The sequence below is a fragment of the Lagenorhynchus albirostris genome, chromosome 10 (genome assembly GCF_949774975.1).
Source record: "Lagenorhynchus albirostris chromosome 10, mLagAlb1.1, whole genome shotgun sequence".
In the NCBI taxonomy this organism is placed as follows: Eukaryota; Metazoa; Chordata; class Mammalia; order Artiodactyla; family Delphinidae; genus Lagenorhynchus; species Lagenorhynchus albirostris.
The window spans coordinates 39,543,090-39,570,300 of NC_083104.1; the positions used below are offsets into that span (position 1 = coordinate 39,543,090).

The 27,211-nt window shown below is 58.4% G+C and overlaps 3 protein-coding genes across 11 annotated transcripts in view; all 3 read left to right on the forward strand.

The window, feature by feature from the left end:
- COL7A1 (collagen type VII alpha 1 chain) overlaps positions 1-16,707 on the forward strand; it is a 31,991-nt gene extending 15,284 nt beyond the window's left edge. The window contains exons 55-118 of the mRNA XM_060162006.1: positions 88-132; positions 381-407; positions 594-623; positions 754-834; positions 911-946; positions 1,022-1,057; positions 1,148-1,228; positions 1,486-1,521; positions 1,931-1,993; positions 2,493-2,537; positions 3,160-3,195; positions 3,268-3,303; positions 3,421-3,516; positions 3,625-3,660; positions 3,747-3,782; positions 3,899-3,946; positions 4,301-4,336; positions 4,468-4,590; positions 4,668-4,868; positions 4,959-4,994; positions 5,075-5,128; positions 5,312-5,380; positions 5,456-5,500; positions 5,616-5,678; positions 5,827-5,871; positions 6,198-6,233; positions 6,369-6,404; positions 6,552-6,596; positions 6,814-6,846; positions 6,924-6,986; positions 7,077-7,112; positions 7,192-7,272; positions 7,412-7,480; positions 7,623-7,658; positions 7,739-7,780; positions 7,937-7,981; positions 8,071-8,115; positions 8,645-8,680; positions 8,764-8,823; positions 8,965-9,072; positions 9,252-9,323; positions 9,475-9,510; positions 9,727-9,786; positions 9,909-9,953; positions 10,185-10,220; positions 10,328-10,363; positions 10,438-10,494; positions 10,631-10,702; positions 11,260-11,331; positions 11,575-11,610; positions 11,901-11,981; positions 12,231-12,284; positions 12,373-12,426; positions 12,501-12,563; positions 13,576-13,638; positions 13,743-13,859; positions 14,044-14,121; positions 14,219-14,272; positions 14,443-14,491; positions 15,172-15,204; positions 15,353-15,439; positions 15,667-15,756; positions 15,839-16,042; positions 16,354-16,707. Of these exons, the coding sequence (XP_060017989.1) occupies positions 88-132; positions 381-407; positions 594-623; positions 754-834; positions 911-946; positions 1,022-1,057; positions 1,148-1,228; positions 1,486-1,521; positions 1,931-1,993; positions 2,493-2,537; positions 3,160-3,195; positions 3,268-3,303; positions 3,421-3,516; positions 3,625-3,660; positions 3,747-3,782; positions 3,899-3,946; positions 4,301-4,336; positions 4,468-4,590; positions 4,668-4,868; positions 4,959-4,994; positions 5,075-5,128; positions 5,312-5,380; positions 5,456-5,500; positions 5,616-5,678; positions 5,827-5,871; positions 6,198-6,233; positions 6,369-6,404; positions 6,552-6,596; positions 6,814-6,846; positions 6,924-6,986; positions 7,077-7,112; positions 7,192-7,272; positions 7,412-7,480; positions 7,623-7,658; positions 7,739-7,780; positions 7,937-7,981; positions 8,071-8,115; positions 8,645-8,680; positions 8,764-8,823; positions 8,965-9,072; positions 9,252-9,323; positions 9,475-9,510; positions 9,727-9,786; positions 9,909-9,953; positions 10,185-10,220; positions 10,328-10,363; positions 10,438-10,494; positions 10,631-10,702; positions 11,260-11,331; positions 11,575-11,610; positions 11,901-11,981; positions 12,231-12,284; positions 12,373-12,426; positions 12,501-12,563; positions 13,576-13,638; positions 13,743-13,859; positions 14,044-14,121; positions 14,219-14,272; positions 14,443-14,491; positions 15,172-15,204; positions 15,353-15,439; positions 15,667-15,756; positions 15,839-16,042; positions 16,354-16,382 (3,789 nt within the window). The 3' untranslated portion in view covers positions 16,383-16,707. The remainder of the gene's footprint in view (positions 1-87; positions 133-380; positions 408-593; positions 624-753; positions 835-910; positions 947-1,021; positions 1,058-1,147; positions 1,229-1,485; positions 1,522-1,930; positions 1,994-2,492; positions 2,538-3,159; positions 3,196-3,267; positions 3,304-3,420; positions 3,517-3,624; positions 3,661-3,746; positions 3,783-3,898; positions 3,947-4,300; positions 4,337-4,467; positions 4,591-4,667; positions 4,869-4,958; positions 4,995-5,074; positions 5,129-5,311; positions 5,381-5,455; positions 5,501-5,615; positions 5,679-5,826; positions 5,872-6,197; positions 6,234-6,368; positions 6,405-6,551; positions 6,597-6,813; positions 6,847-6,923; positions 6,987-7,076; positions 7,113-7,191; positions 7,273-7,411; positions 7,481-7,622; positions 7,659-7,738; positions 7,781-7,936; positions 7,982-8,070; positions 8,116-8,644; positions 8,681-8,763; positions 8,824-8,964; positions 9,073-9,251; positions 9,324-9,474; positions 9,511-9,726; positions 9,787-9,908; positions 9,954-10,184; positions 10,221-10,327; positions 10,364-10,437; positions 10,495-10,630; positions 10,703-11,259; positions 11,332-11,574; positions 11,611-11,900; positions 11,982-12,230; positions 12,285-12,372; positions 12,427-12,500; positions 12,564-13,575; positions 13,639-13,742; positions 13,860-14,043; positions 14,122-14,218; positions 14,273-14,442; positions 14,492-15,171; positions 15,205-15,352; positions 15,440-15,666; positions 15,757-15,838; positions 16,043-16,353) is intronic.
- Positions 16,708-17,955: 1,248 nt separating this feature from the next.
- UCN2 (urocortin 2) lies at positions 17,956-18,437 on the forward strand. The gene has a single exon (XM_060164049.1). The coding sequence runs from the start codon at positions 17,956-17,958 to the stop codon at positions 18,292-18,294; it is 339 nt and encodes a 112-aa protein (XP_060020032.1). The 3' UTR covers positions 18,295-18,437.
- Positions 18,438-19,683: 1,246 nt separating this feature from the next.
- The window catches only part of PFKFB4 (6-phosphofructo-2-kinase/fructose-2,6-biphosphatase 4), a 40,617-nt gene continuing 33,089 nt past the window's right edge, over positions 19,684-27,211 (forward strand). For 4 of the 9 annotated variants that reach the window (XM_060162015.1, XM_060162016.1, XM_060162013.1 and 1 more), the window contains exon 1: positions 23,524-23,685. In XM_060162015.1, coding sequence (XP_060017998.1) covers positions 23,589-23,685 — 97 coding nt within the window. In that variant the 5' untranslated portion in view covers positions 23,524-23,588. Of the gene's footprint in view, positions 19,880-23,523; positions 23,686-27,211 lie in introns of those variants that run through there. The other 5 variants (XM_060162009.1, XM_060162008.1, XM_060162007.1 and 2 more) reach the window with 5 other exon arrangements.

The window sequence follows — 27,211 nt, forward strand, 5'->3', positions numbered from 1 at the left end:
GGATCCCCATGAATCCTTAGGGTGTTTCCAAAGCTCCCCCAAACTGCTGCCTCTCCTCACTGACCCTGACCCTCTGACTTTCTGCAGGGGAGCCCTGGACCATCTGGACCCAAGGGTGACCGCGGGGAGCCAGTGAGTAGTGCTGGTGTTCTGGGCTCGGGAGGGATACAGGGTTCCGGTGCTCAGTCTGGTCAGCACCTCCATTAAGGGCCTGGAGGTCAAGGTCGGGAGCCCTGGTGGCCACCTCCAGGCCTGACCTGGCTTCTGGGGTTTGGCACTGGGGTGCAGGGAATCTGGGAGCAGAGCTGAGCTTGAGGCAAACCTGAGCCATACCGTGGGGCCACAGGGCTCCTGTTGACTACAGTTCTTTCCTTTCCTAGGGTCCCCCAGGACCCCCTGGACGGCTGGTAAGGGTTGCCTGGGTCTGATTCTCTGTCATCTCCCTCACCTGCCCCTGTTAGCCCCACATGGTGTCCCTTCATCCCTTCTACTGACTCCCACTTCCCCCACTGCCCCCTGATGTCTTTATTGATCCTCACCAACTCCTCTTCCCCTACTTGAACTATTCTTCTCACTGGCCATTCCCTCCACAGGTGGACACGGGACTTGGAGTCAGAGAGAAGGTATCATGTTCCGTGGGTGGAGTGAAGCTGTGAGCATAAGAAAGCATCCCAGCACCCCCATGACAGGTTCTGCCTCGGGCATGCCTGTGGCCCTAGTGCTATTCCCTCCACACGTTTGTCTCTACCATAGGGAGAGTCTGGGGACCGTGGACAGGAGGGTCCTCGAGGACCCAAGGGTGACCCCGGCCCCCCTGGAGCTTCTGGGGAGAGAGTGAGTGTGGCTTATCCCGTGGGAACGTGTGGGCCTGGGAAAGCCTGCTCTGATTTCTTCCTCCCCTTGTCCTCAGGGCATCAGTGGACTTCGGGGGCCCCCAGGCCCGCAGGTGAGTGACACACTTTGCCCCATCAGCCTAAGTTCCCATCTTGCCCTCACCTCTCACTGACCTTGTTCCCTTCAGGGGGACCCAGGTGTTCGAGGCCCAGGAGGAGAAAAGGTGAGAGGGCATGGAGGTTTTCCGACTGTGAGCCTGGGCTCTCAGATCCATCTCATCCTTCGAGGCCTCTTACCACTCTGTTTTCCTCAGGGTGACCGGGGCCCCCCTGGCCTGGATGGCCGCAGTGGACTGGATGGGAAACCAGGAACCCCTGGTCCCCCTGGGCTGCCTGTGAGTCATGGCGGTCACTGCCTGGTCACGCCCCTTCCCTTGCCCCTTTGTATGGCTCCAGACTCACTGGAGTCTTCTGGGTCTTGATGAGCTCTGGGGCCAGATGGGTTATCTGTGTCTTCTCCTAGTACCCTGCCTGGGTGGGGGATGTTACTGCCTGACAGGCCTTGGGTTCACAGGAACTAGTGGCCCTGTCAGTGGGCAGTGCCCCTGACCCCATGACCACTGCGGACTCCCTGACTTGAGTCTCTCCTCAGGGTGCTATAGGCAAGGCTGGGGACCCAGGGAGAGACGTAAGTAAGGGGAGATATTAGGGTGGAGGGCGGCTCAGGGGTCCAGCATGAACTGTGTAGCCTGGTCTTCATAGTCACAGGACCAGCGAGAGTAGGGGGAGTTGGTCCAGCCCTGTCCTTGGGAGGGTCCCAGTCCCTGGCAGGCAGGTTTGAGCAGAATCCTGCTTTCTGATCTTCTCTGCCTTGGGTGCTATAGTAGGACCCCCAAATCCTGAGGGTTCTTCCCTTGGGAGTTTCAGCAGGGGGCCCCCTACCCTATCGGGTCTCAGCCTCGGGACCTCAATGGCTCCTCCCAATTCTGGGGGGACTCTACACGGGAGGAGGTTTTTAGTGGGGTTCTCCAAGTCCATGGATGTGCCCCAGGAGATATATCAGTGGCCCTCTCAATCCTAGCAAAGACTTTTTCCAGGGACTGCCTGGCCTTCGAGGAGAACAGGGCCCCGCTGGCCCCTCTGGTCCCCTTGGAGCACCGGTGAGTCCCACTTTCATTGTACCCTTTTAAAAATAAAAAAAAAACTATTGGGCTTCCCTGGTGGCGCAGTGGTTGAGAGTCCGCCTGCCAATGCGGGGGACATGGGTTCGTGCCCCGGTCCGGGAAGATCCCACATGCCGCAGAGCGGCTGGGCCCGTGAGCCATGGCCGCTGAACCTGTGTGTCCGGAGCCTGTGCTCTGTAACGGGAGAGGCCACAACAGTGAGAGGCCCGCATACTGCACAAAAAAAAAAAAACAAAAAAACAAAAAAAAACTATTTATTTGGTTGCACGGGGTCTTAGTTGCAGCAGGCGGGCTCCTTAGTTGTGGCATGCATGTGGGATCTAGTTCCCTGACCAGGGATCAAACCCGGGCCCCCTGCATTGGGAGCTCGGAGTCTTATCCACTGTGCACCAGGGAAGTCCCCTCGTGGTATCCTTTTGCCCCGTTACTGCCCTCACCCCAGCCCTGACTTCTGACCAATGATCTGTTCCCACAGGGAAAGCCAGGCAAAGATGGCAAGCCTGGCCTGAATGGGAAAAACGTGAGTGTCCAGGGTAGACACAGTGAAACCTCCAAAAAATGTTAGCACATGGACATGGTTCAGATGTGCCATACACGCGGGGCACACACACAGACACAAGCTGACACGTGCCGACACCCGAGTACGTAGCCCACACGTACAGATACATCCTGAAGCACACGTCCATGTGCACACACGGGCAGCCTCACAGACACAGTGGGTTAAGTGGACGTGCTGACCTGTGCCTGGATGGGCCAACACAAGCTAAAATAACCACAGCGACGGGCACAGGCAAAGAGCCTCAGACACAGATGGAGAGGTGCCAACACACAGGTGTGAAGCCCACATTCAGGGATACTGAAGACATGTTGACACACAAACACTTCCACCCATACACGTGCTATGGCTTGGCCCCAGGGCTGCACGTGTACCTCTGTGGAGGTGTGGTGAGACACATATCCAAGGCTCTGACGTGTGATACATGCGGGGACAGACCGACATATGCATTTGTGTCCACAGTCACTCATATACATACGGCCACACATAGTGAGGTAGACACAGGACTTGCAGACAGTTACCAAGACACACAGACAATTCTTAATTCTTACTTCTGTTGGGTCTGATGTGAGTCCTCTGCCCGCAGGGAGGACCTGGGGACCCTGGAGAAGATGGGAGGAAGGTGAGTCCCCTCACTTGGAGTCTGCTCTGGCTCAGATTGGGGCCATGTCTGAAGCACCCTTGTCTTCCTTAGGGAGAGAAGGGAGATTCGGGCGCTCCTGGGAGAGAAGTGAGTGTTGGAGTCTTCTGCAACCTCTGACCCCTGACCCTGACCCTGACCCTGTGATATGTGGCTCCACTCCTTTCTGGGGTCTCAGGGTCCTGATGCTGGCTGCATCCTCCACAGGGTCATGATGGCCCCAAGGGTGAGCGAGGAGCTCCTGGTAGCCCTGGACTCCAGGGCCCCCCGGGCATCCCAGGGCAGGTTGGCCCTCCTGGCCAGGTGAGTGTCCAGGGTAGTTCCAGGACTTGGGAGCAACAGGGACCATTATGTTGTCACCCTGGGATGCCATGATCCTGCGTGACTTCTTTGTGTTCTGACATATCTCAGGGTTTCCCTGGTGTTCCAGGAGGTTCGGGCTCCAAGGTGAGTGTGCAGATGCTGGGTGGGGGGTATGGTCAGGGGCTGCCCAGAGTGGGGGCATTTTCACCACTGGTCATTCTTTTTCTCAGGGTGACCGTGGGGAGACTGGACCCAAAGGGGAACAGGTGAGGCCTCCATCTTTTTCACTTGCCCCAGTAGCCATAGCACCCACGCATGCGCGCACATGCCTCCAGCCCCAACCCCAAGCTGGGTCCAGCGGCTTGTCTCTTGGTGTCTCCAGGGCTTCCCAGGAGAGCGTGGCCTGAGAGGAGAGCCTGGGAGCACGGCGGTGAGTGAAGCCTGGGACCTGGCCCTTGACTGTTATGTGCACGCCTGTAGCGGCCACCTCTGTCCCCTTCCACTTGCCGTGAGGCCCCACTGGAGCTGTGCTGTGTGCTCAGCCCCCTGCCCTGTTGGGATTCCTGTAGCCTACACTGAGGGGAACCTGGGCAACGGGGACATGTCAGGGAGGGGCTTCCAGTGACCTCGAGTCACCTCAACCAAGGACTAAACCAAGGACTCCTCAAGGACTAAAGGGTCCTCTGGGCAAGAAGCCTGGGGAAGAGGGTAGGGAGGCTGTTTTGGGGGGCAGTGTGGGGCCTTCTCCTCTGTGGGCAGCCCCTCACCCAATTTGTGTCCCCAGAATGTGGAGCGGTTGCTGGAAAATATTGGCATCAAGGTAGGTTGTTTGGGGGCTGGGCATGGGGGCTGATGGGAACCCCACGGGACAAGTAATGCCCGTGGGGCCAGGCCAAGGCATGGGAGGCTGCAGTAATGGCCCTGCTCTTCTGACCCCTCACTGTCACTCAGACGTCCGCCCTGCGGGAGATCGTGGAGAGCTGGGAAGAGAGCTCTGGCAGCTTCCTGCCTGTGCCTGAACGGCGTCGTGGCCCCAAGGGGGACCCAGGAGAGCGGGGCCCACCAGGCAAGGAGGTGTGTGTTGGCTGCTCAGGGGGCATGTCCTGTGGAGGGTGTGGTTGACACCAGCATTTACTCTTCTGTTCGTCCAGGGCCCCACTGGCTTTTCTGGAGAACGCGGGCTGAAGGGAGATCGTGGAGACCCCGGCCCTCAGGGACCACCTGGCCTGGCCTTTGGGGAGAGGGGCCCCCCTGGACCTCCCGGCCTTGCTGGGGAACCTGGAAAGCCTGGTATCCCTGGGCTCCCAGGCCCGGCTGGGAGTGTGGGAGAGGCAGGGAGACCAGGAGAGAGGGTGAGCCTGGCTGGGACGGCCGGGGAGGTGGGCTCAGGAGGAGCTGGACTCCCCACGGGCATAGCCCTCACCCTGCGATTTGCACTTCAGGGAGAGCGGGGAGAGAAAGGAGAACGTGGAGAACAGGTGAGCTGGAGGGGGCTTTACTGGGCGGGACTGCCTATGGGCTGTGTTGGGGTGGCCACCCATTTTCTTCTTTTCTGCAGGGCAGAGACGGCCCTCCTGGCCTTCCTGGACCCCCTGGCCCCCCTGGCCCCAAGGTGATCACCCCAGCTCTGCCCAAACCTGTGACTGCTGTCACCAAGAGGCCACCATTGGCTTGAGCCCCAGAAATTCCATGTGGTGACTCTGACCCTACAACCCTCTGGCACCCTGTGATCTGGGATGACCCCTCCATGCCTCTGTGACAGACACATCTCTCCCCTGTGACCTTGTGCTTGTAGGTGGCCATGGACGAGCCAGGTTCTGGACTCTCTAGAGAACCAGGACCCCCTGGACTCAAGGGTGCTAAGGTCAGTGTGTGGGATCAACCTGGGGGCCACCCTTGCCATGGCGCCAGCGCCTGGCTTGACATGTCATCCCCACAGGGGGAGCCAGGCAGTGACGGCAACCAAGGCCCCAAAGGAGACAGGGTGAGGCCTCCCACCCCACCATGTTTCCCCTCCCCTGCAGGAGGGCATGCCAGGGTGGCATGTCTGTGGGCACCTGGCAGTGATGGGGGCTCAGGGCATGACACTCTGCTTGCAGGGTGAGCCAGGCATCAAGGGAGACTGGGGAGAGCCTGGACAGAGGGGTCAAAATGGCATCCCGGTGAGTCCTTGCCCCACAGGCCATGGGTGCACAAGTACACGGCTCTCACTTGTGTTGTCCGGGCTGGAGTCTGCTCTGCCTGGGGCTGTCTAGGGGGAAGCTGGGATGGGGAACAAGGACAGTGTGGCCTTAAACGTGTTCTCTCTAGGGTCTGCCAGGAGAGCGTGGCGTGGCTGGGCCTGAGGGGAAGCCGGTGAGTGATGGCAGGAACAGCGTGGCCGAGATTCTGGGGAACAGCTACCCTTTGCTGTATGCTGGCCGCCGTATGCACGTGTCACCAGTGACTGGTGCCGGGGTGTGGTGACTGGGTGCCCAGGTCTGAGTGCAGATGCATGATAGCTGTGTACGTGTACAGGCCCATGTGTATTGTCTATGTGGGGCAGTCTGTGGGTATGGGGTGATTTGTGCCTGGGAGGGGTAGAGGTGCAGAAGTGGGGCCCCCAGGCAAAGGTCTCCAGAGGGCAGGAACAGGCCCAAGTGAGGCCAGACTGAGGCTCAGAAGCCCCCTTCTCTATCCAGGGTCTGCAAGGTCCAAGGGGGACCCCTGGCCCAATGGTGAGTACCCCAGAATCCCGCTCCCTCCTGCTCCCATCCTATAGTGGGTAACCCCTACAATGGGCAGTACTGCCTCAGTTTCCCTGGGAGGGTGGGATTGGCTCCCACTCGTCTGGCTCTTTCTCTCTCCAACAGGGTGGCCATGGAGACCCTGGACCACCTGGTGCCCCGGTGAGTGATGGGGAAGCACTGCCTAGTGGGGGTGGGACAGGCATCAGTCCCCACTGATGACTCAGTTGGATAACTTGTTTGTGTTAGTCCATGAGTCCAGGTGGATAACTCTGACCCCAGTTTCCTGCCCTTGATACTTTTTTCTAGGGTCTTGCTGGCCCTGCGGGACCCCAGGGACCTTCTGGCCTGAAGGTGAGTATAGGCTTGTGTGTGTGCGTGGCTGGAAGGAGGTGGTGGCTTGGAGCAGCCTGTCTGCACCAGGATAACATCTGCCAACCTCTGGGAATGTCACTGCCCTGTAATGCGACTGAGCACCAAGGTGCTCCGTCCATGTGGGCTTTGCTGTGGATGGAGGCTGAAGGGCCTCTCATTCATCTGTGGGGTCATGCGGTCTCTGGGGTTTTGGCAGGGGGAGCCCGGAGAGACAGGACCACCAGGACGGGTGAGTGACCCAGCCCACGGGTTAGTCACAGGGAGCTGGGTGGGGTTGGCACTGCCCTGAACTTTTTCTTCCTCCAGGGCCTGCCTGGACCCACTGGAGCTGTGGGACTTCCTGGCCCCCCTGGCGCCTCAGGCCTTGTGGTGAGTGAGGCCCCTGCAGAGATAGCATGTCCCTGCCCTCTGGGTCCCGTGCTCTCCATGTCCCTCTCACATCTGACTTGTTTCCTTCAGGGTCCTCAGGGGGCACCAGGTTTGCCTGGACAAGTGGTGAGTCCTGGGGATCAGGGCTGGACTCCGGGGGTCAGGAGTCAGGGGGCAGGCCCCTGACAGAGCTCTCCCTTCTCAGGGGGAGACGGGGAAGCCGGGAGTGCCAGGTCGTGATGGTGCCAGTGGGAAGGACGGAGACAGAGGAGCCCCTGGCGTGCCGGTGTGTGTTCTGAGGGGAGCTCGCTGTGGGCATGTGATGGGGCCTGTGCCAGCTGCCGTGTGCCTGAAGGAAGAGGAGGGCTGGGCAGCAGGGACAGGGGGTGGAGAGGCACTGAGTCCCACCCACCGTTCTGCCATAGGGGTCACCAGGTCTGCCTGGCCCTGTCGGACCTAAAGGAGAGCCTGGACCCATGGGCACCCCTGGACAGGTGATCTTTGATCCTGACCGCCACCTTCTGCATCAGCTCCTCTGCCTCACTCCCAAGCCTAGTTTGTCCCTTCCATATGGACGGCGGGGTGGGGATGGGGAGGTGGCAGGAGGCGAGGTAACTCACCAGGAGTTCCCTGCAGGCTGTGGTCGGGCCCCCTGGAGCAAAGGGAGAGAAGGTGAGTGTGTGGGAGGCCCTGGTTTGGGGGGCACAAGGGTTAGGGGCTGAGGAACCCCACTGACCCCTTTCCCTCATCAGGGCACCCCTGGAGGCCTTGCTGAAGACCTGGTGGGAGAGCCGGTGAGTGTGGAACCTCCACAGCATAGTTCCTCCACCCCTGTGACCCTCACCTTCCATAATGTGCCCCCACATGGTCCAGGCCTCATGCTGCCTCTTTGAGTCTCAGCTGTCTGTGCCCCTGACACCCATGTGTCCTCCTGACCCCTGTATCCACAGGGAGCCAAAGGTGACCGAGGACTGCCGGGGCCGCGAGGCCAGAAGGTGAGGTGGGCCTGGCCGCGGGGCCTGTGCATTGGGCAGGGAGGGGTACGGTTGGGTGGCTAGACACCCTCACCACCCTTTCTATGCAGGGTGAAGCCGGCCGTGCCGGGGAGCCTGGAGATCCTGGTGAAGATGTGAGTCTGGGATCTGGGCGAGTCTGAGTCTGGGTTGAGGAGTGCAGTCGTGGATGTGAGGGACCGTTGCTGAGCGTGGGCACATCTGAACCCGAGCCTGGCTGAACATTCCAGCATTCAGGGTCCTGCTCTGGGAGCATGCGGGGGTCACGCCTCCTGGCTTCCACGTGCCTGTCCTAGGTCTTCTGTTCCTCCCTGTGTCTGAGCACGTGTGCTCCTGTCTGATCTCCCAGGTCTCAGGACACATGGGAGTTTTTGTGGGCCTCTCCTTGGTCATGTATTGATGCTGCCCCTCTCCCCGCCTTGTCTGTGCTCCTGTATCTGAGCTCATATCTGTGGTCACGTCTAAGCTCTCTGGGATGGGACGTGTCTGAGTTCCTGCTCCTGCCTGCACTCCCACATACCTGCACTCACGTCCTTGGTGCCAAATGTCCGTGGTCACCTCTGAGCTCCCGTGGGAATGTTTTGGGGCCATACCTGAGCTCTGGGTTCATGTTCCTACTCTCAAATGCTGTTTACTTTGTTTTAGGGTCAGAAAGGGGCTCCAGGACTCAAAGGTCACAAGGTATGTGTGCCCTAAAGCATCCCTGCTGGGGGTTATGGTCCTGAGACTCCCTGAGCCTGATCTGACTCTTCTTTCCCTTGAAGGGTGACCCAGGAGTTGGGGTCCAGGGGCCCCCTGGGCCAATTGGTCCTCCAGGTCTAAAGGTAAAACAATGCCCCATCACTAGTAGTGGGGGCAGCAGGTGGGGCGGGGGGCCTGGAGGTGGGAGAAAGAGGGTATTCTGGGGCTAGTCCTGGGAAGGGGTCCTGCTGGAGCCATTCCTCCCTTTGCTATTTTTGTTGCAGGGAGACTTGGGCCCCCCCGGCACCCGTGGTGCTCCTGGTATTGTGGGGTTCCCCGGTCAGACAGGCCCTCAAGGAGAGATGGGTCAGCCGGGCCCCAGTGGAGAGCGGGTAAGGGTGCTGAGGGCTGCACGTGGGGACTTGGTGACTTGAGGACCTCTGAATCTGGTACTGGGTGAGGAGGAGAAGGGGGCCCAACCCTGCCGAGGGGGCTCCTGGTTTTGGGAGGACAGCACGGGAGGAAGGTTCCCAAGTCACCCTTCGCCTCTCTTACCTCATTTTCACTATAGGGTCTGGCAGGCCCCCCAGGGAGAGAGGGAGCCCCAGGTCCCTTGGGGCCACGTGGACCCCTTGGGCTAGCGGTGAGTAGAAGTGCCCCAACGCCCCATGTCTCTGACTGCTGTGTGTTGGAGTCTGTCCATGGGACTTAGGCTGGGGACTATGCCACACTGTGTGGCTAGATATGTGTGTGCCTTTGAGGGACACAGAAGCCTCACCTCACTCTGCCCACAGGGAGCGCCTGGGGCCCCTGGACTCAAAGGAGACAAGGTAGATGGGACAATGCTGCTGGCTCTCTCTTGCACCCCTGTCACCCCCTCCAGCTTCCACTAACCCCTGTCACCCCCTCTAATCTCCACTGACCCCTGTCACCTTCTCCAATCTCCACTGACCCCTGTCACTCCCTCCAACCTCCACCGACCTCCCATGACCCTCTGTCCTCCACCAATTCCCCTCACTGATCCCTGGTGTCCTGTTGATCTCCAGGGAGACACTGGAGCAGGACCGCCTGGGGCCCGAGGCGAGCGTGGGGAGCCGGGTGTCCGGGTACGTATGTCCTGCTCTGCAGCCATGGCCATTCCAGGGAGCCACCCTGGGACTCCCTTCATCACAGTTCTCGCCTCCGATTTCCAACTTACCGAGTCACTGAATCTATTGTCACCAACCAGGGTGAAGATGGCCGCCCCGGCCTGGAGGGACCCCGAGGACTCGTGGTGGGTCTCCCTGGGGAAAGAGCCAGTGGTGTGACTCAGTCCCCTGTCTGTGCCCTCTGTGCCCTTGTGACACTCTGCAGCCTTCTGCAGCCCTCTGGTTCTCCTTGGCTACTCTCTGGTCCTTTGTCTCCCCCATTCCCCCAGGCCCCCCGGTCCTCCCCTGCCCCCTGACCTCTCTCCCCAGTAGTCCCCACAAATTCCCTTAGCTCACTATTTTCTTCTCTCATACAGGGTCCCCCAGGCAGCCGGGGGGAGCGTGGGGAGAAGGTAAGGATATGGGGAAGAGGTCCCTGAGTGTGGGTGGGGATGGATCTTGCAACTCAGGATTTGGGGCTTCTCTATTTGGGTGAGACTCACACTCTTCCACCCAATAGGGTGACACTGGAACCTCAGGGCTAAAGGGTGACAAGGTGAGTGTGTGCATGGGGGAGGGCAGGGGACTAAGGGTGCTCCTGACTCCTCTGACTGCCCCCTGTCCACTCAGGGTGACTCAGCTGTGATTATGGGGCCTCCGGGGCCACGAGGTGCCAAGGGGGACATGGTGAGTGGGTCTGGTCCATGTGCAGATGGGTGTGGGAGGGGTTTCTGTGTGGGCTGGGCCAGGGGATCTGAGAGCTCAAACCCTCAGAGGGTAAGGGACTTTTAGCCCCTGACCCTGATTTCTGACCCTGACCCAGGGTGAACGAGGGCCTCGGGGCATAGATGGTGACAAAGGATCTCGGGGAGACAGTGGGGACCCTGGAGAAAAGGTATGGGGATGAGGTTGGGATATTCTATACAGGGTGAGGAGGGGGGTCCTACAGGCTGTGGGGCTCCATGGAGGGTCTGTGAGGACAGGAGGGGAGGATGGGAGGGGGCTTTCTGGGGGTCAGAGGGGAGGGGGTTCTGTCAGCTGTAGCAACTCTGTGGGGTGGCTGAGAGGATGGGGGCTCTATGGGGGGGCCCAAGGGCCTGGATAGGAGGTGAGAAGGGGAGTGTGTGGACTGTGGCTCTATGAGAGTGCCTGTGGGAATGGGAAGGGGGCTCCTTGGCTGTTAGGGGTACTCCAGGTAGGGGTAAGGGTAGGGGCCCAGTGGTAAGAGGAGTGGCAGGAATCTGGGGGTCCTGGGGTGAGAAATGAGCCACCCCACCAGCCACAGTCCCCAGCTCCACCCTGCTGGGGCGTGGGCTGGAAGGGAAGGGGCCATGGGGAAGTGCGTGGGAGCAGCACTGGCCAGCTCCACCTCAGCCAGCAGGTTCCAGTCATTCTCTGAGCATGCAGCCTGGTCTGGTCCTGATTGTGTCCCTCTCCTGGTCACTCCCACAGGGCGCCAAGGGACAGCCTGGAGACAAGGGCTCAGCCGGGTTGCTGGGAGTGCGTGGACTCACAGGACCCAAGGCAAGTCCCGCCCCAGGTACAGACCCAGAGCCATGCATCACACACCCCTGTCCCAGGGGTGTCCTCTGAGCATTGGAGGGTTTCCTGCCTCCCTCGCTGTTGGCCCCATATGTGCTCACACGGGCTCCTTGTGCAGCCTGGGCCCTGGCTGCAGTCACCGAGTGGCTGCATGTGCAGCAGACAGGCCAGTATAGGGGACAGTCACACTGAAGGGCTGCCCTCCCCCATCTGTGTTTCCCACAGGGTGAGCCTGGTGCTGCAGGGATCCCTGGTGAGCCGGTAAGATGCCCCCACGCCCATGTAGTGGCCTTTGACCTTACAGTGAACCAGTACTCTCATGTTGTCCAGGGACCCCTACCTTCACAGTAGCCCCCATGATGGTTCCACCCACATAGTGACCCCTGCCCATGGTGACCCTCATCCCCATGGAAAACCCTGCCCTTCCAGTGGCTCTGGCCCCTAATGATGATTCTCACCCCTATGGTGTTCCTTGTCCATTACATCCAAAGTGATTCCCTTTGATCCCTCACTGACCTCCCCTGGCCTCACATTGACCCCTTTCCCCCCAGGGATCCCGAGGAAAAGACGGAGCCCCTGGTGTCCGAGGAGACAAAGGAGATGTTGGCTTCATGGGTCCCCGGGGCCTCAAGGTGAGAAGGGGACTGCTTTTTTCCCCCTAATCAGGAGGACCTGATGTTGGAGGGTGAGGTATCTGGGATCAGAGGTCAGGTATTTGGGGTCAGATGTGGGGGTATCTGGGGTTGAAGGTGAGGTGTTAGGTTAGAGGTTGGAAGGTCAGAGGTTGGAGTATCTAAGGCCAGTTTGGAGAGTAGTTTCAGTGTCAAGGGGTTACAGGGTGAGGTATCTGGAAGTCATTTTTCACTTCTTTTCTCCCGCAGGGCGAACAGGGGGCTAAGGGAGCCTGTGGCCTTGATGGAGAGAAGGGAGATAAGGTACAGGGGTGATGGGGCATATGCGTGGGGATGTGGGGGGCTGTGCGGCCTGGGGCCTAAGGCTGATCCCTCCACCTGATCCCTGCAGGGAGAAGCTGGTCCCCCGGGCCGCCCAGGGCTGGCAGGACGCAAAGGAGAGTTGGTGAGAGTGGGGCACCCCCAGAATGAGGAGTGGATGGGTGGGCCAGGGCCTAACTAATGTCTTCTCTTGTCCAGGGGGAGCCGGGTGTTCCAGGCCAGTCAGGGGCCCCTGGGAAGGAGGGCCTGATCGGTCCCAAGGTATGGGGTCTCTCTCAACAGTGGACATTGGGGGTTTAGGATTGGGCAGGGAAGGGCACGGTTGGGTCGTGTAGGTTTTGGGTCAAGGAAGGTTTTGGGTCGTGAAAGGTTGGGACATTGGGGGGTGGAGTGGGGCTGGTCTTAAGGTTTCAGGGTGGGTTGGGGTCACAATGTGCTTTTTTATTTTTTCTTTGGCCGCACTGTGTGGCATGCGGGATCTTAGTTCCCCGACCAAGGATTGAATCCGTGCCCCCTCAGTGGCAGCGCAGAGTCTTTTTTTTTTTTTAAAGATTGATTTATTATTTCTTTATTTTATTTTTATTTCTCTTTGGCTGCGTCGGGTCTTAGTTGCGGCACGTGGGATCTTCATTGAGGCACGCGGGATCTTTTGTTGCAGTGTGCAGGCTCTTCGTTGCGGTGCATGGGCTTCTCTCTAGCTGTGTCATGCGGGTTTTCTCTTCTCTAGTTGTGGCACGCAGGCTCCAGGGCGCGTGGGCTCTGTAGTTTGTGGCACGCAGTCTCTCTAGTTGAGGCGCGCAAGCTCAGTAGTTGTGGCGCATGGGCTTAGTTGCCCCGCAGCATGTGGGATCTTAGTTCCCTGACCAGGGATCAAACCCACGTCCCCTGCATCATAAGGCGGATCCTTTACCACTGGACCACCAGGGAAATTCCGAAGCATGGAGTCTTAACCACTGGACTGCCAAGGAAGTCCCCACAATGCACATTTAGGATTAAGGGATGGGAGGTGGAGCAGCACATGCCTCAGGGCTAAGGGGTTACGGTGGGTGGAGGTCAGTGGGGAGGCTGGAGTGTCAGTGTAGGGGAAAAAGGTGGAGTCAGGGCAAGGGGCATCACAGGGGGGTCAGGGTCATGGGGATCATGGCAGATTGAGGGTCTTCGACTGGTAGGGCCACAGGTACTTGAGGTTATGGCCATTGGGCCTGGGGGCTTATGAGGGTTGAGCTGAGGTAGGCCAAGGCAGAGGGACTCTCATGCTTCTTTCTGTTCCCAGGGTGACCGCGGTTTTGATGGGCAGCCAGGACCCAAGGGTGACCAGGGCGAGAAAGGGGAGCGGGTAAGTTGAGGCTAAGGTCACGGTGAATTGAGGAGATTGTACTCTCTGGAAGTGGGTCCATCTTTGGAAGCTCTCATCGCTGACCCTGACCTATCTCTCCTCAGGGGCCTCCAGGAATTGGGGGCTTCCCAGGTCCCAGGGGCAGTGATGGCTCTAGTGGTCCCCCCGGGCCACCTGGCAGTATTGGTCCCAAAGGCCCCGAAGGACTTCAGGGCCAGAAGGTGAGGGGCCCTGACTCTGATTCCAGACCCCTGAGCCTCACTGACCCTTCACACCTCATTGACCTCTAGCTCTGCAACCCATTCCCCCAATATCTTTGCCCCAACCTCTGAACTTATGACCCCAATTTGTCCTACTTCTGACCCCCATTGCCTCTGACCCTGCTTACTTGGTCCTGTCTGACAGGGTGAACGAGGTCCCCCTGGAGAGAGTGTGGTGGGGGCCCCTGGGGTCCCTGGAACCCCAGGAGAGAGAGGGGAGCAGGTGAGTGGGGATTCCTAGGCTTGGGGTCAAAGGTTGGGGTGACCTCTGGTGTCCGTGAGATCAGAGGTCACAGCCTGGTCCTATCCATTGCACATAGGGGCGGCCAGGACCTGTGGGGCCCCGCGGCGAGAAGGGAGAAGCTGCACTGACAGTGAGTGTGGGGTATGGGGGTTGTGGGCTCTGCCTCCTGCACCCAACCCCCGACCCCCTGGACCCTGGACGCTGACTCAGCGCTGTCCCTCCATGATCCCTGCATCATGTACCCTTTGTCCTTCTGTGATCCATTGGTTCTTCATGACCCTTGTGGTCTTGGGCTCCTAGGAGGATGACATTCGGGGCCTTGTGCGTCAGGAGATGATTCAGCATTGTGGTGAGTGGGGCTCAGCCCACAGTCTCTTGGGTACTACCCCACTCCATCCCCGTACCCCTAGACAGGGGCAGGCAGCATCCCCAGAACTTCCAAGGGGCAAGCAGTCAAGGAGATGGGTGGAGACAGATGGATACAAAAAGCACACAGGTGTTTCAGGACAGACATGCTGACAGGACTTCCCCAAATGGAGACCCAGGCAGAGGTGGAGGGACTCGTAGTGTTCCTGGGTGCCCAGGATGGTGGCTTGTGGAGGGGGTGGAGGTGTGAGCAGAGCCAGTTCCTCAGGGCCTGACGTGGAGCCAGGGTGTGGGTGGAGGGCTCTGGTGGCCCTGGGGGGCATCAGAGAGTGAAGCTGGTCTCCTTCCGCCTCTCTCTGTGGCTGCTTTCCCTCTGTCTCCATGCCTGCGGCTCCTGCCTGGCTGTCTCTCCCTCTCTCTCTTGCCCTTTGTTGGCCTGTTCCCAACTTCACTCTCGCCCTCTGTTTGCTTCTCCCCTTCCTTTCTTTCTCTTTCTCTCTCTCTGCATCTGCTTCCCTTCCTCTCTCTCCTGTCTGTCACTCTCTCCTGCTGTCCCTCTCTGTATGTCTCTGCCCCCGTGTGCGTCTCTCTCCCTGCTTCTTTCCATCTTTGTCTCCTGCTCTGTTATTGTCTCTCTCCCTGCCCCCTCTCTGCCCCCTCCAGCCTGCCAGGGCCAGTTTATCACATCTGGATCACGTGAGTAGTTTTCTGGTATTTTCTGCTCCCGGAACTTTCCTCACCCCAGGCCCTGCTGTGCCCATCACCTGGGTCCTCGCAGCAGGGGCTTGGCTGGGGTGGCCACCATGCTGACCCCAGAGCTCTGTGCCCCTGCTTCTGGCTCTAGGACCCCTCCCTAGTTACGCTGCAGACACCGCTGGCCCCCAGCTCCACGCCGTGCCCATTCTCCGCGTCTCCCATGCAGAGGAGGAAGGTGAGGACGGCTGGAGCCGTGGGGCGTGTCGGGTGGGAGAACAGACACACACGGGGCTGCTCACGTGTGCAGGTCCCATGCCACGCGTGTAGGGTCCACATTCAGAGAACACTCTTGTGTACATGTGGGAGACCAGTGCTTCCCACCCCATCCAAGGGCCAGGGTTGGGCAGCATGAACTCAGCCCTACTGGGGCCCTGCTCACAGCACACCCCACCATGCGTGCAGGCCAGGTGCCCCCTGAGGATGATGAGTACGAATACTCTGAGTATTCGGTGGAGGAATACCAGGACCCTGAGGCTCCTTGGGATGGCGATGGTGAGAAAGGGGGCTGGGCCCAGAGGGATTTGGGGAGGGGCAGACAGAGCCCATCCCTGCTGACCTCTCTGACCTCCATCAGCCCCGGACCCCTGCTCGCTTCCACTGGACGAGGGCTCCTGTACTGCCTACACCCTGCGCTGGTATCATCGGGCTGTGGCAGGTGGTACGGAGGCCTGTCACCCCTTTGTCTATGGTGGCTGTGGAGGGAATGCCAACCGTTTTGGGACCCGTGAGGCCTGTGAGCGCCGCTGCCCACCCCGGGTGGCTCAGAGCCAGGGGACAGGTATGGGCGTACCTCCCATCCCATTAGGGGCCTACCCAGATCATGTCCAGGGTCAGGGTCCTGGGTCAGAAGCCCCCTCAGACTGGGGGACCTGGGACAGACCCCCCCCAGACCAAAGAGCTGAGTAGAGAACCCCAGCTCTATGTGGAGTCCCCAGCATGGCCCCCCTCAGTGCTCCCTCCCTTAAAGACCTGAGTGAGCCTCCCTCTCTGCAGGCAGAGCCTCCACACCCTATGCCCCCATCTTCCCCATTCTCTGTGGCTGATGGGATGGGTAAGGTCAGATGGCTGAACCCAACCTGCCCCACCCAGGTGCTGCCGGGAGCTTAGGCAGACGATGAGCTGAAGTTCAGCATCCCCTGGAGGAGTCGGTGTCTCAGCTGGACCCTGCTGTCCCTCCCCTTGGTGCTAGAGGCCTGCGTGCACGTGAGCGTGCATGAGCGGGTCCGTTAATTTCAGTGACTTGTTCCATGGGTCTAGCCTTCCCCCCTGTGGATAAACCCCCATTGTGGCTCCTGCCTCCCCGGCAGATGACTCAGTGTGGGGATGGCTGTGGGCAGTGAGCGGATGTGACTGAATCTGACCGCATCTGACCTGCCCCTTGGCCCAAGCCTGTGATGACATGGTGCTGATTCTGGGGGGCATTAAAGCTGCTGTTTAAAGGCCCCTGTTGTGACTGTTTGGGGAGGTGTGGGTGTCAGGGGGGCAGTACCACTGTCCAGCCGTGGTCACTGTCCTGTGACCCTCAGTCTCCAACTTGTCCCCAGAAAGAAGACAGGGTAGGGGCCGAGGATATGTCCTCACTGCTCCCCAGGAGGGGATGAATCATAGGTGGGGGGCTGCCTCAAGCCAGGAGACAGGGCCCAGCTGTCAGCCCAGGGGCTGAGGGAGATAAATGGGCCCTGAAGAGGGCAGAGAGGCAGACCACAGCACAGCACTGCCTGGCCCTAGCTAACCCTAGAGGAGACTGCTACTGGTAGGACTGGGGTCAAGGTGGGTGGGCAGGGCCTTTGGGGTTGAATGGATCTGGGATTTGGGTCAGTGGAGGTCTCTGAACCTGAGGCGCCCTGGGATCTCTGGCTGCTTCTCTGCCTCAAGTACCCCCATTCCTGCCTTTCTTTGCCCTGGATCTACTACAAGCTTTCTCGCTCAGACCTCAGGCTCCCCTTTGGTCCCTCTGTGTTTCTCTCTCTTTGCATCCTTATTTCCATCACACTGTCTCTGAGGCAGTTTCTGTCTCTTTTTTTTTGTTTGTTTGTTTTTTGCGGTACCCGGGCCTCTCACTGTTGTGGCCTCTCCCATTGCAGAGCACAGGCTCCGGACGCACAGGCTCAGCGGCCATGGCTCATGGGCCCAGCCGCTCCGCGGCACATGGGATCTTCCCAGGCCGGGGCATGAACCCGTGTCCCCTGCATCGGCAGGCAGACTCTCAACCACTGCGCCACCAGGGAAGCCCTCTGTCTCTTTTTTCTTCCACTCTCCATTTGCTCCGCCTCCCTCTCATTCATTTCCATCTCTTTCTCCCTCTCCCTCTCTCCTCCCTCCCTCCCTTTCTTCTTCTTCTTCTTGTTCTTCCTCCCTCCCCCCATCTCTCTCTCTATAAAATATATCCATATCTAGATGTACCTGTGGCTCTCTGTCTCTGGGTTTCTCCATCACTTTGGCTATCTCTGTCTCTCTCACTCTCTTTCTCACTCTTTCTGTCCCTCTGACCCCTTCTCTGCCTGGCTCTGTCTGTTATCTCTGTCTCACTCTGGCTCTCTTCTTGTTCCTTCATCTCTGTTTCTGTCTCTCTCTGTCCCTGGCCTGGCCGCTCTCTGTCTCTCTGCTTTCCCCATCTGTCTCTGTCTATGGGCCATAGCTGACCAGGGCCCCTGCCCTGAACCTGTTTTCTCCTCGCAGCCTGACCACACGATGACCAGGTGGGCTCTGCTGGTGCTGATGGTCCTGACATTGGGCAGCACTCTGCTTGTCCCAGCAACCCCTATCCCAGGCTTCCAGCTTCTCCCTCAGAACTTTCCCCAGGCCACTCCCTGCCCTGTGACCTCTGAGAGCCTTTCAGCCAGCACCACAGGCCCCTCCACTGCTTGGGGCCGCCCCGGCCCTGGCCCCCACCCTGGCCCCCGCATCACCCTCTCGCTGGATGTCCCCCTTGGCCTCCTGCGGATCTTACTGGAGCAGGCCCGGGCCAGGGCAGTGAGGGAGCAAGCTGCTGCCAATACCCACATCCTGGCCCATGTTGGCCGCCGCTGAGCCTGAGGGAGGGGATCACAATGATGGAGCCAGTGTGGATGGGGAGACCTGCAAGGCAGCGGCAGAGCTGGACGGTGCTACATCTGGGCACGGTGCATCAGGACTCTGCCACGTGGGGTCACTGCCATGTGGTGTCATATCAGAGTGCCTCACAGAGTCACAGTGTGTCTGGACAGCCTGGATGTTGCTGTGTCAGGGTGCCAAGTGGAGTCTTGCCACTCCTAGGAGCCCCACAGGCTTACAGTATGTCTGGACAGTTTGGACACTACCATTGAAGGTCACTACCGCATGGAGTCTTATCATGTCTGGGTCCTACTTGTGTCCAGTCACAGAGCATCTGGACACCATCACATGTGGTCACTGTAAGGCCACTTTCAGGCACCTCAACACAAGAGACCATCACTGCATCGGAGACTAGCCCACCTAAGACCAGACCCACAGGTCTGCCCTGTCCTCCCACAGGTCACCACAGAGAAATGCTGGCGGAGGGTCACATGCATGAGGCAGCACCCACCCCAGATGGATGGAGCTATCAGGGGCATCTCTAGGCAGAGTGAGATGGTCATACGTGGGAGGTCTGTGGCCGTGGCAGCCTTGCCCTGTGTGTGTGTGGGTGGGGGGGTGTGCACGCATGTGTGGCTGCATCTCTGTGTATCTAACAGCTGTGAGTACGTGTGAGCAAGGTGAGGCCATATGAGGGAGCTGGGAGGAACAGGAGCTTGTCCCCCAAACCTACATGAAGCACGCTCAACACATAGCCAGGCACTGTCTTACCCACACCCCTGCATACCCAGCCTCTGCCCTTGGATACACATGGCTCAGGGGAGAGGGAGCTCAGGCGCTGGGGCTCTGGCCCAACTGCCCCTCCTTCATCGAATTGTCTTGAGCAAACCTCCTCACCTTTCCAAGCCTGTTTTCTCCTCTGTAAAGCAGAGTGATGCCACCAAGCTTCTTGTGAGCACTGAGTGATGTAATGTACATGAAGGTTCTGGCACGCAGAAAGCGCTCAATACATGTAGTGACCGGAGAATGGGATAAACAAGGATCACACAGTCGTGTGCACCCAGGCAGTGACACACGAGGGCGGAGTCATAGCTGGCTACGCTGCTCCTTTCCCCACTCCTCCCGCCCCAATTTCACTGACCTGTCCCTTGGTGTGCAGGGCGTATATTTTGCCTAATCTCACAACCCCAACTCCATTGCTGTGCTGGGATGGGACTGACCTTCTGGAGAGTGTGGTCAGGCTTGCCTGCAGATGAGGCAGGTATTCTGGGTAGTGTAGACAACTCCAGCTGGAGACGAGGGCTGGAGAAAGAGATAGCACTGTGGGAAGTGTGGCTGCCCAGGGCCGGGGTCACTGACGGAGATCTCACAGTTGTCAGCAGCCCTGGGGGGCGGGCCCAAGGCGGGGCTGGAGAGGCGGGGCCACCCGGCCTGCTGGGCTCTCTCCGGAGCCTGGAGGGCGGGGCTGCCCGACTCCGAGCTGCAGGGGGCGGCGGCCCAGGCCAGTTTGGTTGCAGGATGAACAGAGGCAAGGAAGGAGGCAGCTTCTTGACGGACCCCTGGTCAGGGAGCAGCAGGCAGGGTAGGCACGGGGCAGGGTGGACAGGGTGGGGGGATTGGGAAAAGACCTGGGCAAAGTGGAGGTGGTGCTAGAAAGGGTGTGAGAGTGTTGGGGGTCTCTCCAGGAATAGGGGTGCTCTTAGGGGCATCAGTCTGTCAGTGGCATGGAGGAGGGGGAACACTGGCGTCTTGCCGGGGAGAAGGAGCTGGGCCAAGGGGGAACTATAAATAGCTTCTTCCTCCAGCCCAGGGGGAGGGACAGTCAGCTGGAACTTCCCAGGGGGCCTCCTGCTCTGCCCTTTGGTGGCCTCCAAGGGGTCATGTTTATCCAGGTCCCCCCTCAGGGGTCATATCCAGAGGCTCATTTGGGAAGTTTTTCATGTGATGTTACTTTAGCCCTTAAACCAGCATTTCTAGGGCAACGACTGTGTGCCTTGTGCCGGTCCTGAGCTGCTCTAAGCACCTACTGTGTGCTCTGTCCCATCCAGGAACCTCTCTGAGCACCTTACTGTGTGCTCTGGCTGGTCCTGAGTCACTTTGAGCACCTACTGTGTGCCCTGTGCCAGGCTGGAATCAGCAAGTGCAGGCCAGGGTTCACGGGCTGCTTGGTTACATGGCTCTCTACCCCCAAGTTGGAACCTCACACCCTGTGTGAGCTCTGGACCCAGGGAGACACAGGATGATCCTTGGCTAGAAATGGCCAGAGGAAGCTGGAACTCCTAGGAACTCCCCAACCTCCCAGTGACAGCAGAGGGGAGAGGAGGAGGGAATAAAGGGGAAGGAAGACAGCAGAGAGCAGCAGGCCTCACCGCAGCTGGCCTGTCTCTGCACCAGCCTGGGTGCAGGGCCTGTTAGTGTGTGTGCTCCAGTGGCTGTGTGCACACCATGCTTTCGTGCAGTGGTGTGTGGGTCTGTGTGGGATGCACTGAGGTCCCTGGGCCCATATGCTGCAAAGGGTGGCTGTCGGTTTGGCCAGGTCTGGCCAGCAGATACGTGGACTGGGAAGAGTTTGAGCATTGAGGACTGAAGACTGAGGACACCCCACAGCTTGTAGTCTGGGACACTGGGAGGAGGTCCAGTGGTCAGTGCAGAGGGCACCACAGGAGCCAGGCCAGGCAGGTTCACGGCGAGGAAAAGCTGAGCAGGATGTGTTCACACACAAGTGCACACTGACATCCTAGCACACCTCCCACCCTTGGGCCAGGAGAGCTGGCTCACTCTGGGATGGCCCCAAGGAGGGAAAGCCATGAGGGCCAGTTATTCTATTGGACGTATTGGCGCTGAGGGAGCAGAAAGTCAGGAGAGCATTTCAATGGAGGGAACATGTAAGAGTGCAAGTGTGGAGGTGGGATGTGTGGTTATAGTACAAGGTGTGGGAGGTGAGGTTCTGAAGGGCTGGGAGCTGAGCTGAGTCCATCCTGCACTGTGGGCTGGCGGTTCTGTGACGCTGGGCCCTTCTCCCCTTCCTCAGTTTCCTACCTGAGAAATGGGGCCATGGGAGGGGAGTATCCTCAGAGCAGATGTAGACCCTGACCTTTGGGGAGGGGCTCCAGGCTCCTCCTGCTGTTGACATGTGGCCTCACACTGGATGTAGAGACTTGGGAAGGTATGTCTGGGTCAGCCCAGGGTCAGACGGGAAGAGTGGGAGGTACAGAGCCACTGATTTTCCTGGGAAGCCAGACTCAGACTTCTGGAGGTGAGGATGGCTTCCCAGACATGGCCCTGGCCTCCTGCCCTGCCCTGGCTGTCCCCTACCCCCAGCCTTTGACTAACATTCCAAGAGGGTTGGAGAGGAGAATGGCAGGCCTGAGAAGGTGCAGGGTGTCTGTGGATGTTAGATGAGGTAGACTTTGCAATGACTGCTGGGGGTTGGACAGGGTGTGGGTATGTGGTGACAAGGTCTCTGAGGCTAGGGTGGCCCCAGGATGGCCTTGGTAGTGGCCAGGAGACAGACAGGAGGGCTGATTCGTCAGGAACAGAATGAGTGGCTTTGGAGAAGTAGGAAGTGGGTGGAAGGTCACTAGGGGCATCCTGCTCATCAGGAGCTGCCTGTGGGTGTGCCAGCTGCTGGGCATGAGGTGGGGAAGGAGGTGGACGGTGGACACTGAAGAGGGAGGCTGAAGAAGGAGGAAGTGGTCGCCTCTGTCTGAGGCAGGGTATTTCCTGGGGAGGCAGCTTGAGCTGCTTCCAGGGAAGGTCTGCGTGGGCTTCTAGCACGTGGACCTCCTTAACCTTCATTTCCTGTGAAGTGGGCAAGACATCTGTATGAGTCATCTTAAGGGTCCTTGCCAGGCTCTGAAGGGCTGGGCTGTGACTTGGAGGACTGACTCAAGGCAGGGGTGTGACAAGGAGGGCAGAGGGAGGGGTGCTGCCCCTGTGGAACACTGGGTGGAGACTTTTCTCCATGCCCCAGCCCCTGGATCCTGGCTGGGCACACATTAAGCAGAGAGAACTTGGGGATGCAGTGATCCTGCCAGGGGATGTGGTGGAGGACATCGCTAGAGGGCAGTGTGACCCAGACTCGAGCAGTGTCAGCTAAGGTAGAGGGCAGAAAGTGTACAAAGCTTAAGAGGCTGGGCTGAGGAGACAGAGAGGAGGTAGACCAAGTGTTCCCGAACTCAGGCTCTCTCCTTTGCCCCTTGCCTCCACTGCATTTTTAGAGACAGGAGGAAGAGAAATAATATAATAAATGATAACATTAATGTGCTTTAGAATGGATTTCTCAGACACTGACACTTTTAACGCATACCAGAATCTTGTAAGATCCATGACAGTGTGTACTCCATTTTCCTGATGAAGAAGCAGAGGCTCATTAAAGAAAAAAATGTGTAAACTTATGATTTAAAATTTAATTGGTAAAAATGAAATCCTGGAAGGAGAAGTAAGATACTGTCAGGGTTTGGTGAGTCCCCAGGGACCTTGGTTACTAGGTGCCGCTCACGTGCTCCAGGTGGGCTGGGGTTTAGCCCGAGCTCCCCAGCAACTAAGGCAAAGAGAGAAACACGATTAATTTTGAGATTTGTCCTCTGTCCCTGTCCATGAGATAAAGGAGCTTTTTCAGCGTGGTTGGGCAGGTTGCTCCTGTGGGCAGTGGAGAGTCCCGGGACTCGGAGCAGAAGAGAGGGTCGGGGCACAAGGCCGGTGGGGCGCGGCGGAGCTGACAACCGGGCCAATGATGAGAGTTACGCAGAGGCCGCCAGGCTGGTCCTGACCAACTAAGCTCTGCGCGTCACGCAGGCCTACCCCAACGCATGCAAACCCCTCCTCCTGGTGGCCCTGAGGTCACGCAGAGCGGGAAGCGGGACCTCGGGTGTCCTGGGGGCAAGCCTGGCACGCCCAGGGCGAAGCCGTGGGTGAGGTCTATGCAAATCATCAGGGTCGCGTTGGGTGTGCTGGGCTCCGGCATCCAGGGCGGGGCCTGCACCATCCAAGCCTGGAAACTGGGGAGCTGGGCATGCGCGTCCCCCATCCTGGCATGCAGGGCGGGCCCGCTTGGTCCAAAACGCGCTAGTAGGCGAGCTGAGCATGCGTGGTAGGAGGCCAGGCGCTCTTCAGTTGGGGTGGAGCCTACTCGTTCCGGGGCGGGGCCTGCGGGGAGTTGGAAGGGCGTCAACGCGGCTTCAGGAGGGGCGGGGCTGAGGGGTAGAGCTGGGGGGCGGGGCATCGAGTGGCCCGAGGTGGCCGGGCTGCTGGGTTGGAAGCAGCGCAGTCCGACTCATCCTAGCCCCAGGATGGCGTCCCCACGGGAACTGACCCAGAACCCCCTGAAGAAGATCTGGATGCCGTACAGCAATGGGCGGCCTGCTCTGCACGCCTGCCAGCGCGGTGGTGAGGCGGGGTCCGCGGGGAAGGGGGAGGGCGGTGCATGGGCATGGGTATTGGTCTTACGTGGAGAGGGAGCCGGGAACAGGTGGGGAACCGGGGACAGGTGAGGCAGCCGTGACTGGTGGGAGGGGAACAGGAACAGGTGGGAGGCCTGGGACAGGTGTGGCAGAGCGGGAGGCGGGGACAGGTGTGTTGCGACGTCTCGGCTCAGCGGGAGCTAGTTCTGGCCGCCATCACCTAGGGGAGGGCTTAGGACCCTTCCCACACCACTCTGTCCCCACCGCCTCAGGTCGGGGGAGGACTTGGAGCCTCGGTCCTGCCCTCTCAGCTGGCCAGAGAGCGTGGGCCGGGTGGTCAGGCCGGGGTCTGAGCTGTGTTGGCCCTAGGAGATTCGCTTGGTCTCTCTGAGCCCAGAACTTTCAAAGGCCCAAGGCGGGGAGGAAGGCCCATCTCTGGGCCTGAAATCGAGTTTTGGGAGGAATTTCAGGGAAGTGCACATGTGTTCAGGATAGAGACAGTGAGACCACTTTGTTATATGGGCCTGTCTTTGTGTCCATGGGTGTGTAAGCATCCAGGTGGGGTTGTGGGTGACTGGTAAAACTGGAGGGTGGAAACATCTAGAACATATGCTGAAATTCAAGGAATCGTTAAGGGGATTACTTTTCCTGTGGTCCTAGGTGTTAAACCCACTTCATTGATTTTCTGCTTGTCCTTAAATGAGTCTGCAACTTTTTTATTACCAAGAAAAACAAAGATTTATTTTAGGAGTAACTGAAACGTTGTAATAAATTTGCAAGTTGGCAAGGTCCTCAGAGAACATCTAGTCCAGCTTCTGATACAGATTTGGAAATGGAGGTCAGGAGACTGTGTTATGTGCTAGGGTCTCCCTGCACTCCTGACCTCTGCTTGGGCATGATAGGAGAGGAGAGAGTGCTTGGTGCTTGTCTTGCTTTGAGGGTATCCTGGGGGCCTTGGCTTTGACCAAGGGTGTGAGTCCTAGGTGAGGAGTGTGTGCATCTCTTAGCACACTGTGGAACCTGGTAGGGGTGGCCGTGGCTTTGACCAGACATTCTGGTGGGTCGTTACTCTGACCATAATGTAGGTCCTGGTGGGCTGCTGAAACTGTGAACCTGCTTTTAGCCCTGGGGCCATGGCTTTCCAGTCAGTATTCAGTCCTAAGGGACTATGGCTACACCCTAGCCAGTTTTCCTTCTAGACTTCTGGAGGTGTGGAGGGCTAGGCCCTTTCTCTTGTGCTTCTAGTCAGTCCGTGTTAGGGCTGTATTGTTCTAACTAGGGGGTGGCCTCCGTTGTTACATAAAGGAGAAGGAGTGAGAACATGGACTTTGGAGGCAGGAGCACTCAAGCTGCGTCGTGGCTTAGCTGGGTGACCTTGGGCAAAGAGCTGACCCTCTAGGTCTCAGGTTCCTTATCTGTGAGACTGAGACAGTCATCATCCTTGCACTATGAAGCTGCTGTGAGCCTCTTTTTTTAAAGTTTATATATATATATATATATTTATTTTTATATTTATTTATTTATGGCTGCATTGGGTCTTTGTTGCTGCTCGCGGGCTTTCTCTAGTTGCGGCGAGCGGGGTTTACTCTTTGTTGCGGTGCACGGGCTTCTCATTGCGGTGGCTTCTCTTGTTGTGGAGCACAGGCTCTAGGCATGCGGTCTTCAGTAGTTGCAGCACGCAGGCTCAGTAGTTGCGGCGCACGGGCTTAGTTGCTCTATGGCATGTGGGATCTTCCTGGCCCAGGGCTCGAACCCATGTCCCCTGCATTGGCACCAGGGAAGTCCTGTGAGCCTCTTGATAAGTGCTTGATAAATGGTAGCAGGTAATTTTGTAATTTATCATCACTGTTGTTTCTTTGCTTCTCCATACCTCAAAGTCAGGGATTGAAGCTCCAAGCCAACCCCCTTTCAGGTGGCAAAGGAGTTGAGGCCCAATGGGAGGGTACTTGCCCAGGTCTAACTGCCCCTGGGGCAGGCCTGTGTTTCTCCAAGCTCCAGGTATGCAACTAAAATGTGGCTCTGGCCTGAGCAGAGGGGCTCGTGCCATGGCACTGCCTCAGGGTGTTGCAGTGGGTGGGACTGTGAGCTGGCCTGGCACAGGAGGGCTTCCTGGAGGAGGAGGTAGCACCCAAGAGGCTAAAAATGAGACCTGCAAATTTGTGGGGGTTTGGACCCCAGGCTAGGGTCTCACAGTTCACAGCAAGGAGGGAGTAAGCAGGGAATGAACAAGGAACCAGCACCTCAGGTCCCAAGCCCGTATTCATGCAGCATCTTACCCTTTGCATAGTGGGCTTCTAACTAGATTGGAGGACAACAAGGACAGGTGGGAACCTGAGGGTCAAGGTGGGTGGAAGTTGACTTGATCACAGGGCTTTATAGAGAAGAGGATGAGGGGCCCTAGTCTGTGCTGTGTGGTGGGTTGTCTTTGGGGTCTAGTCTGAGCTCTTCAGGGCAACAGAGGCTGGTTGGCTGAGGGATGTTCCCTGCCTTCTCCTCCCCCACTCTTCATGAGCAATTCTTCCTCCTTTTGATAGAATTCAGGGCTACACAGAGGGCCTGGAAGCTGTTACCTTTCTGGTCATTGACCTGGAGGAGCTCTGGGGGCAGATGGGGTAGGAGATGGAAAGGGGACTCAGGGAACATGGCAGAAAGGACAGTATTTGATAGCTTTTCTTAGCCAAAAGGTGGCAAGACTGCCTGGGTAAGGCCACGACTGGTGTGTGCACAGGACAGTAGGAGAGACAACTTTCTCTCCCCTCTGAACAGGACAGTAATGCCAGTTTGCTTTATTTTAAAGAACTCTCCCTTCCCCAGCCCGGCCCACGGAAGTCGGGGCAGGTGCAGTTCAAGACTTAGTTCTGGAACCCACTCCAGGGACTTGTGGCTGCCCCTGCGGAGGTACCACCAGAAAGTAGTCACCAGCACCAGGCTTGTCTCAGCCTCTCGACTCCTTGGGCTCCTGTGGGCTTGAGCAAATTTACAGATAATTTACAGGAACTAGTGAGAAAAGCTGAGTTGACATATCTTCAGATTTCCTTCCGCACATGCCCCATGTTCTGAACTGTGTGTTCTGCTGTCCTGTTGCTCAATGTTGAGGTCCTGAGGGCCCAGATCTGCAGCTCCAACTGCATGCCCCCACTCACCTGGTCCACCTGCCCTTGGTTCAAGTGTGTTTCCTCTGTGTGGGCCTCGGTTTGCAATTTCTCCATTGCTGGAACTTCCCCAGTGTTTTGCTGTTGCAAGCAGGGCTGGTGTGAATATACTTGTACTTTGAATTTTCTTTTGTATCATTGACTTGGGACCTTATCTTGAGGAGCAGAGGCGATAGGTAATTTATTGCTCTCGTTTTGTGCCCAGCCCTGATTTGCTGCCCTGCCTGCCCACCATGGCTGTGCATGGGGCGGGGAGATGCTGTCACCAAACGCTGTGGGAGGAGGCCAGGGGCATCTCTGGGAAGATGGAAGCTGTGAAGAGGTGATGCAGAACCTCAGCCCTGGGGTCGTGGGAGAGCC

Coding starts and splice junctions, on each gene's coding strand:
- UCN2 (XM_060164049.1), top strand. CDS start 17,956: ATGACCAGGTGGGCTCTGCTGGTGCTGATGGTCCTGACATTGGGCAGC.